Source organism: Malus sylvestris, chromosome 14 (genome assembly GCF_916048215.2).
Source record: "Malus sylvestris chromosome 14, drMalSylv7.2, whole genome shotgun sequence".
NCBI lineage: Eukaryota > Viridiplantae > Streptophyta > Magnoliopsida > Rosales > Rosaceae > Malus > Malus sylvestris.
This window is the reverse complement of record NC_062273.1, coordinates 25,179,088-25,189,096: the sequence shown is the minus strand read 5'-3', so window position 1 is coordinate 25,189,096 and position 10,009 is coordinate 25,179,088. Positions and strand designations below refer to the sequence as shown.

Sequence of the window (10,009 nt, the reverse complement as noted above, 5' to 3'; positions counted from 1 at the left end):
GAATAAGGAGCCTTTGTAAAACTTGAAGTGGGGTTTGTAGAGTTGGACACTTCTGGCCGTCCATTTCTTATTGATAATTTATTTATAGTCTTTTATCCAAAATAGTTTCTGAAGTTAGCATAATTCTTCAATGTAATTTATGATAATGAAAATCGATAGAAGTGATCTATGAGTTTGTTTATTATAAATAATTTTGATTCTTCCGTGAATATTGACAAATTATTCAAAGAATAACCAAAATAATGTACAATAAACAAACTCATATACAACTTTTATCGATTTTTTCTTCATGATTTTTAGTGGGTCTAGCTTTTTTATGATAGTTACCAACTTTATGTGGAATTCTAACGAAGAAGTTAATTTGGTATTAATTTCAATTGTACACGCATGAAATAGCACTACATACCCCTCACCTTTATGATCACCACTCACCACTCACCACTCACCACCATCTCTCATCTTGTACACCTATACACATATCCTACACCACTACACATCCTAGAAATGAAAATTAGTGTAGCCTCGTTTGATAATTATTTCGTATTTTAAAATCATTTTGTGTTTAATTTTTTGTTTTTGTTGATAAAGGGAGAAAATGCGTTTAAACAAAATGGATTTAGACCCTCGTCGAATCTGAATATTTGTAATCACGTTTATCTTGAACATAGTGATGAATATATAAACTTATGGTGGGTAGTAGGATCCAATAAGCATTTAGTAACTTGTTTAACTTCTTGTGATAAGGTATCGACTATAACCTCAATACTTCAGGTACCTTAATCCTTTTGACCTAACAAGAAAATAAAGGAAAAAAATGGGATCAACTCAAGTCAGCATCTATTTCGAATGAGGATCCTCGTTGAACTCTCTTTATAAGGATTTCGGGGATCCTCAAATCACATTTTTTCATCATACATCGTACGGTAATATTTTTATTTAAATTTAAATATAAACAGTAGTTGACGAAAACTAGCTACATGATGTACGATGAACGGATGTGATTGAAGGATCCGGCCTCTCTCATCTATTTCTACCCCTTAAAGTTTGGACTGGCCCTACACTTAACAATTTCTCTTCTTTTTCAATTTCATCGTAGAGAAATCGTGTATGAATAAAGAGAAATGTTAAGGACACTCTCTATGAACTCTCTGTCACTTCACAGTTTAACATAAATTTATGTATCAACATTATAAATATTGTGTCAAAAACATGAAGTGGCGGAGGATCCATAAAAAATCCCGCTTTTGAGAGTCTTCTTAGTATTTCACAAATCTAGCACAGTAATAAACACAAAAATAGAAAGATTTTGATAAGCCTTCCATTTCAAATACAAGAGAATACAAACTACAATTATACAAGGCAACAATTCCCTCCTCAGAATCCACGTCAAATGTTTTGGATGGGTTATAGAGGAATATCATCAAATGTTGTAAACAGCATACTCCTAAGTCCCTATCCTATCCAAATAATAATATGCTAACTTCTAAACGGCGTCGTATGCTAAATGAAGGATCAAATTTTCCCACTAAAATGGTAATTACAGTCCACCAGAAGAGGCTGATTCCGTTGTCGTCCCCATCCTACATATCGTCCTTATTCATCTGTTCACACCTCACTTCCCATGTTTTGATTATTTATTTGTTTTAGTTTTTACTAATATTTTTAATTCAAAATAATTTATTAGCAAAGGAAGAAACCCAATTTACTATTATTAGAAAACCCACTACAAATGTTACTATAAAGTTCTGCAATTTCCAGCACCACAGAAAAATTGGCTCAAAGGGTTGTCTTCTTTTTGTTCATTTATCTCAAAGATTATTGCTTTTTGTTGGTTTGGATCCAAAAAGTTAGAGTTTTGATTGGATTGGATGGCTCTCAATTTGTTATCTCCAGCTGAAATCAAAGCCATCTCTTTCTTGGATTCCGCCAAGTCCAGCTGCCACCTCCCCAAGCTTCCAGGTAGCAGTTACTGTGCTTCTCTTGCTTTCAATTTTCTGTTTGGTTCCCGAGAAAACTGGCAAGATGGAGACTTTTTTTAATTCTGGCTTTCCAGAGTGCATGCTGACATTACTGCTCAAATGGGTCACTGTGATTCTGTGATTGTAAAGTGATGAGGTCCATCTGCTTTTTTGTAAAATTATAAGTTCATATGATGGAGTGGATATATGTGCTTTTTTCTTTAAATTTTACTTGCATGAGCTCTGAATTTTGATGTTTTGTTTGTTGAAACATAGGGGGGTTTGCTTTGAGGAGGAGAGATTGCGGAACTGTAATTGGGAGAAGAGTTCAATGCTCAGCTGCACAGACACCTCCTCCAGCTTGGCCTGGACGTGCTGCGGTGGAGACAAGCCGCAGGACTTGGGACGGTCCCAAGCCTATTTCGATCGTTGGATCTACCGGTTCCATTGGAACCCAGGTATCGAAAAGATTGTTTCTTTTCTTCTAAAATTGTTTATTGGAGATTAAGGATACTAATATACTAGTAAGACCTGCATGGAGTTGTTAACAGAAAAGAGAATTAAATTGATAGAAGGTTGGAAGATCAAATATTGAAATAACATGATTTACTTCATTTGTGGGAGTTGTATCTTGCTGTATAAGCATCACATGAATCAGAAAGTTTTTTAAACTCTATTTTAGTGGTGGAAAAGAAGCTGTTTTTCTTTCTTAAAGGAACAAATTCTGGGAATCCCATTTGTTGATTATGATCGGATTCTGTTGTTTATACAGACATTAGACATAGTGGCGGAGAACCCAGATAAATTCAGAATTGTGGCGCTGGCAGCTGGTTCAAATGTAACTCTTCTTGTGGATCAGGTAATCCATTAGATAAGTAACGGTTCCTAGAACTTAAAAGGATTGTTCATCCCAACTTATGGGTAAGTATTGAATTTCGAGTAGACTCACCCCACAAATTCACCCTGATAATAAAGTTACCAACCCTAGTAAATTGGGGTTCCGGATTGATATTTCTTGTCTACGTTGGGGTTGAGAATCCATTTTTTGCATTGTACAGGTGAGGAGATTCAAGCCCCAACTTGTTGCTGTTAGAAATGAGTCATTAGTTAATGAACTTAAAGAGGCCTTGGCTGATTTAGATGAAAAGCCCGAGATTATTCCGGGCGAGCAAGGAGTTGTTGAGGTAGACTAGCATCTAATTGCCCTTGGTTGATGAATTTTGTTTTGTTCATCTTGAAGGAATTGCTCATATTTTTCTCTTCTCAGGTTGCCCGCCACCCAGATGCAGTCACAGTAGTTACAGGAATTGTAGGCTGTGCAGGACTGAAGGTAATTGCTTTGTCATTAAAGTTGTAAGTGTCAAAATTTTTTCTGAAAAGAAGCTATGCGTATAACTCTTGAAATACATAATTTAGGAACTGAAAGACAAGGGAAGGTTGACGGGATAGCAAAGTTGGCTAACAAATTATAATGACTGATGATTTATAACGAAATTGAACAAATGTATTTTCAGAAAAGAAAACAGTATTTGACTTATAAATGAATATAAATTAGGAGAGTTAATTCCCGTGTTACTTTTTTATCTTAGCCTACAGTGGCTGCAATAGAAGCAGGGAAAGACATAGCGTTAGCCAATAAAGAGACCCTGATTGCTGGAGGTCCTTTCGTTCTTCCTCTTGCTCACAAGCATAATGTGAAAATTCTTCCTGCTGATTCAGAACATTCTGCGATTTTTCAGGTACGGAATGTTTATTCATCTTGATAGCTAAAAATCTGTCAGATAATTTATGTACTAATAATGGATATATCTGTTACATACATTATTATGTTTGTATTACAAAGCATTATTACATTACGTGTTGCACTTTATTTTAATGCTTGCCGGATCATTTTATATTTGTGACTCTTATGTCATAGTGAAGCTTCATGAATTCTCCTTTTTTTCAGTGTATCCAAGGCTTGCCAGAGGGTGCACTTCGGCGTATCATTTTGACAGCGTCTGGTGGGTCTTTCAGGTATGAAATCATAATCTAAGTTGGAATATGAAAGCTGAGTAGTATTTAACTTTCTTACTTAGAATATATAGAAAGGGGTTACCTGTCAATGTTAGCAGGAATTTATCATTTTCCTCAATTGTTTGAACTTGCCCATATTTTTTTCTTTCTCTAAAAGTTTTTCTTGAAAGAAAAAGCATTTTAAATAAGAAATACTAAAACATAATTCAATCCACAATTTCGCATAGGATGTTCCTGTATTCAAGTTCACTTCTAACAGTGATTTACTTTTGTTGTAACATCTTTCTGAATGATTTAGTTTCAGTCATTAGTGAATATGCGAAATTAAAAGAAGTTAAAGTTGCATAGGGAGGATTTTGACGATTTCTCACTCCAATACTGACAGGGATTGGCCTGTTGAGAAGTTGAAAGAAGTTAAAGTTGCTGATGCTCTGAAGCATCCAAACTGGAATATGGGAAAGAAGATTACTGTTGATTCTGCGACTCTTTTCAATAAGGTTTGTTATCGTCTGTGTTCATGTTGAAACCGTTTATATGGAAAGCACCATATTAGAGCTGAATATTAAGTTCTTTGTACTCATTGACAGGGTCTCGAAGTCATTGAAGCTCATTACTTGTTTGGAGCCGAATATGATGATATCGAGATTGTGATTCATCCGCAGTCCATTATACATTCAATGATTGAAACACAGGTTCAGCTACTGAACATTTATCTGTAGTTTTGGCATGCTAATTTTGTGTTTTAAATGTTTCTTTAGTTTGTAAAAACACTGCAAACTCATATTTTTTGTATTCTGTGATGTTCTTCTCAGGATTCATCTGTTCTGGCACAACTGGGATGGCCTGATATGCGCTTGCCAATCCTCTACACCATGTCATGGCCAGAGAGAATCTACTGCTCTGAAGTAACATGGCCTCGTCTTGATCTGTGCAAGTAATGAACCTTTTCCTTATTTTATTTCATGGGGCTCCAGCTTGCGTCCTTCTTCTTCATTTTCTTTTCATTTATGGTAACGTAGAATTTTCTAAATGTTCCTTCAGATAACTAAGTTATGTTATATGAATAAGCATGCATTTCTGACTCTAAAGCTGGGTAACTATGTCAAATATTGTCGGAACTTCTAATGATTCAATGGTGGTTTCGTCTATTGTGAATCCTGAATGTTTAATTTAGTTTATAAGATGCCCATTATGTTGCCGAAATCTACTACAATCATAACGCTTCCTTCTTCGAGAAACTGTCACAGATTGACTAGAAACTAATATTGATGCAGGCTAGGTTCATTAACCTTTAAAGCTCCTGACAATGTGAAATACCCATCCATGGACCTTGCCTATGCTGCTGGACGGGCCGGTGGCACCATGACTGGAGTTCTTAGTGCGGCAAATGAAAAGGCTGTGGAGATGTTTATCAGTGAAAAGTATGAGCTCTTTATTCATTCTCCCTTGATAGAAAATGTTAACTTTCAAACTTTGGCAACAATTATGGTCACCTCAGCAGTTTAACTGCCCGAGCTGTGAAATTGCAAATCTTCTCGCTGGTGTGCAAGTTTTCGTCATGCGAAATTCTCTGCTAATATAAAAGTTTTCCTGTTTTGCAGAATCAGTTATCTTGATATTTTCAAGATTGTTGAGCTAACATGTGCTAAGCATCGGGCAGAACTAGTGGCCTCGCCTTCCCTCGAGGAAATCATACATTACGATTTATGGGCACGAGATTATGCAGCCGATTTGCAAAGCTCTGGAAGCTCAATTCCTGTTTTTGCATGATCAACTTACCAACCGATGCTATGATCGGAGAGTCAGTCAGTACGTTGAATCTCCCAAGATTTCACAAGCTTGTGGGCGGGGGGCGGGGCACTGAACGGAAATGCGTTCCCCCCTTAAATAGGTTCTAAATGTATGAATACGTTATCCCTCCGAAGAGAAGTCCTACTGTGGACGGTAAAATGTCGAAAGACAGAAACAAGATGAACTATTGAAAACCCGATCTGTAGTGAAATTGTGCATTGTTTGCCCTTTGATTCTCTGTTCTCAGTCCTTGTTAGGCCTGGTTTGGTACTGAGGTGATTCTAAAAAAAGCTGGTATCAAAAAAGCTGGGAGCTGTTTTTGTGTTTAGTAAACATTCAGCTTCAGTTTTTTTTCATAGTTTTGGATGAAAAAAGCCAAAAACAAGAAGTTGCAAAACCTAGCTTTGAAAAACCAGTTTTTTTCACATTTGTTTTACATAAAAGTTTGCCAAACACTATAATACTGCTTTTTTTTTTTCAAAAGCATTTTTACAAAAAAGTTTACCAAACACTCTGCTGCTTTATTTCACAGCTGCTTATTCTCACAGCACAGCAGAAGCAGCTTTTTTTCAAAGCACAGCAATACCAAACCAGCCCGAACTTGCGAAAAGTAGGCCATTTTCTCTCCTTTTGGGAGTGTTACTACCGCAATGTGAACCAAGTTCCAAGCTCCAACCTCAATCAAAAAAAGGTGGACGTCTGTGTTGGGCTGGGGAAGAAATTTGAAAAACTCCAAGCTAGCCGCCCCAAACCAGAAAGGCCCAAGAAGCCTAAAAACAAGGTTGACAGCCTAAAAGCTCGGTTCACATTGTGGAGTTCCGACTAGATATGAAACGCATACTCAATACGAGCATCTAAAATTGCCATTAATCTGGCCCACTAAGTGTTGTAGCATTATGTCACTTCAAGGATCGATTACTCTGTCTAAGTAGAAGACACCATTGTAGATGTTCGAACCTAGTACATGTTCTTACCGTAAAAAAAAACTCTGCATTGTGAGCGTTAAAAATTATGAGCCTCTTTTGAAGGAGGACTTACACACACTTAATTTGCCTCCTTGGTGGTATCTCAAACCAATGACACGAAAAGAAAAAAAACACATACAAATGATAGTGGAGTATTAGATAGCTAGAGATGGCGATGCATGTAAGAAGGGTTGGTGTAGTTGACAACTTTGCCCTCTCCACTCTCCATTCATCGTTTTCAACTGAAGTTGAATTATCCAATAATGCCCTCCTCCTCCTCCTCCTCCTCCTCCTCCTCACATGCATCTAAAGATTGGAAACTGTGAAAACTGCGCAATCAAATCAAAACAAACAAAATGTCCAAAGAACACGGGCGCTTTGTCCAAATCTCTCCATAAAAATTCCAACGATTCCCATTACTCTAGTCTCCGTAGTCTTTATAATGAGATGAAGAAAGCGGGGTTGTCTCCAAAAGTATTTAGAGATTAAGAGAGTCTTTGAGGAGTTCAACAAAATCATGATTCATTGGAGCCTTAGGATTGGAAATGTTATTATCGTAAGGAAGTTATCTTTGTATCATGGAAGACAAACGCTAATCAACTATGAACACTGTTGTTGATATAAACTTGTCTTAGAGATAAAATGTCGAACGTTAAAATATTCTGTGTCCGAAGGTGAAACAAAATCAAATACTAATGATTTTTATGAGAGTGAATAAGATAGCTACCATTACCAATTGTCATGCTAGTTGACACATCGCCATGATTGATGGTTCCTCCACTTGTACATGATATTACTGGGGAAACAGTGTTATCAAACAATAATTAATGGCAATTTCTTTCAAGGTTACAATTCTTCGTCTCAGAAATTTCTTCAGTACTATGTAGTATTGAATGATATGAGAATAAATAACTAAGATTAAACATAGAAAATTTAAATAGTTGTGGAAAATAAATCTTACAGCTACATCATATTGAATGATACGTATCATTAAAACCACACCAATTTTAACATTTTTTTACAGTTGCATGTCATTATTCATATAAGTGTATGTATCATGTACAACATAAAATCAATTGGCAATATGAAAAGTAATGCAATCTACTTATAAGCTCGTGTAATTTGCTTTCTTTCATCAATATGAAATTCATTCTCAACATTCCTCCTTAGGTGTGATAAATTTTCAAGCCAAATACGTGGATAGTACAAACGGGGTAACATGGAGCATGTATGGTCATTGGACTTCACACATAAGACAACATACTTTGATAGTATGAAGAAAGTTGAGTTCACTATAAAATCATTGGCAATATAAGTAGTAGCCTAATTAATTATAAGCACATGTAAGGTCCATTGTTTTTCTTCATGTGGAATTCATAATCTCAACACGTGCCCGATGGAGATGGATACTAAAATGTGGATAATAATGTGGGCATGAAAGTGAAGGTGCGGTCTGCCATTTTAAGAGGATGAAAAGGAAAAAGCTAATTTAAGTGGATTCTTGTTGAACAATGAACATGGCCAGCTTCTGTTCATTCTTTAAGGAATCTTACCCATTATAAAATTACACATCCCCAACCAAGTAGACAGGTACCACATAACATTACTGCACACATCAAATGTACATACAACTTCGTACGAACCCTATTTTTCTAATAAAGATGTTGTTTTAGAGTTTCATTTAATACGTCGGACTGTACTGTATAATTTCTTACTAAATAGTATTAATTTTGGTACCATGCACAAAATTGTTCCCTTGTGCCTTCGTTTTCATAGCCAAGACTATAATGTATAATTCTAGTCATTTTGTGATGATTACATTTTCCTTTAAACTGTCAAACGTCACAATCCACTGCACTATAATGCATTATTTTAGTGGTGTGTTGACTGTTATCTTTCATATTGTCAAACGTTACGATGAAGCGGACTAAGAATCTGGATACATGGTTTTGTGTTTTGTATTGTATTAAATGACTCATTGGACAATGTTTTCTTAGTTAGTTTTAAATAAACTATATAAATTGCAATTGTAAAGAATAACCTATTTCATAGTTATTTTTAAATAAATTTTTTACTGATCTGGTACAATGCAAAAATCAAAGAGGAGGATGGAGGGGGTATAAGATTCACTTCGGATTTCTGTGTCTGGAGCTCGAGGAACAAGAGATCTAGAGCGTTCAAGAAAGAGAAAAAAAGATTCGGGCCGTTCCAGTTTTTGAATTTTTGTGGAGTTAGTAGAATAAGCTAATGAGGATCGTATGATTGAAATTAAGTGGTTCAGATTTCTCGGTCTGCAAGATCTAGACACAGAAATCTAGAATGGGTTCAATCCGATGAAGGGGAGGCTGGGGAGGATGGAGGGGAGATGAGGTCTCTATGTGGAATTGATTGGGCATGACCCAAAAAATATGGGTTGCCCACTGAGATTTCTACAGCCTTTGGCATTGTATGCCCTAAAAGAAGTAAAAGGAGAGGATGTGAAAGTAGCAGCTATTGGCTAGTACCCCACAGGTTGCAGGGCACAGGCAAAACCAGATGGCCACTTTCCCTTCTCTGCTAGCTTCTCCCTCCCTTCCTTTCATTACTTGGTCTATTATCCCTTCATTATGGCGATGTGTAAAAGAAGAAGCTACATAAATTTCATCTGAGATGTGACCAATTATCTTTTTAATTTGTTTATATTTGGCAGAGGGAGCAGTAAAACGCTAACTAGCTATTGGTATATAGATATTTTTCTTCTAATTTTACAACAATAACAAGACATCAGAATCACAAATACAATGAGTTGAAGTAATATAAAATAGAGATGAACTTATCTTTAGAATACGATAAAAGGTTGGCGGTGAAGAACTCATAATTGTCTTATACTCTACAATTTAAGTTCTCCTGCTAGTGGATAAGGTTTAGCATTGGAATAGGATGTGTATTGTGAGAGCATGGACAATCCTTCTATAGTTGCTAGGATATCTCTCAATCAAGCTTATTTTTAATTGAGAGATACTCATAATCACAATTATATATTTTATGTCCTACCAGAATAAGTCGTACTAAATATGGACTACGTAATTGGTTAATCAAAGTTAATATTATTATTCTAACCATATTAGCGTTGCAAGATCACTTGAAGTCACTTAAATAATAAGTTACTTGAAAATCAAGTAATCTGATTGACAAGTCAACAATACTCATATTAACTTTTACAAACCATTCATCCTCTCAGTTCTCACACCAAAGACAAACTACAAAAGAAATACTCATATTAACTTTTACAAACCATTC

At 35.9% G+C, this 10,009-nt stretch overlaps 1 protein-coding gene across 1 annotated transcript; it reads left to right on the top strand.

Annotated features, from left to right (window-relative positions):
- Positions 1-1,562: 1,562 nt before the first annotated feature.
- On the top strand, positions 1,563-5,998 carry LOC126600287 (1-deoxy-D-xylulose 5-phosphate reductoisomerase, chloroplastic). Its single transcript, XM_050266872.1, has 12 exons — positions 1,563-1,959; positions 2,235-2,416; positions 2,731-2,817; positions 3,017-3,142; positions 3,226-3,288; positions 3,548-3,697; positions 3,907-3,974; positions 4,360-4,471; positions 4,562-4,666; positions 4,787-4,908; positions 5,249-5,395; positions 5,576-5,998. Exons 1-12 carry the CDS (start codon positions 1,869-1,871, stop codon positions 5,742-5,744), a joined length of 1,422 nt encoding a protein of 473 aa, XP_050122829.1. The 5' UTR covers positions 1,563-1,868; the 3' UTR covers positions 5,745-5,998.
- Positions 5,999-10,009: the final 4,011 nt, after the last annotated feature.

What these genes read in the sequence shown, in the direction of transcription:
- LOC126600287 (XM_050266872.1), top strand. Translation starts at nt 1,869, where the DNA reads ATGGCTCTCAATTTGTTATCTCCAGCTGAAATCAAAGCCATCTCTTTC. An exon ending in TAACTCTTCTTGTGGATCAG is followed by an intron (nt 2,818 to 3,016) that starts GTAATCCATTAG and finishes TGCATTGTACAG; the next exon opens with GTGAGGAGATTCAAGCCCCA. An exon ending in CTGCGACTCTTTTCAATAAG is followed by an intron (nt 4,472 to 4,561) that starts GTTTGTTATCGT and finishes ACTCATTGACAG; the next exon opens with GGTCTCGAAGTCATTGAAGC.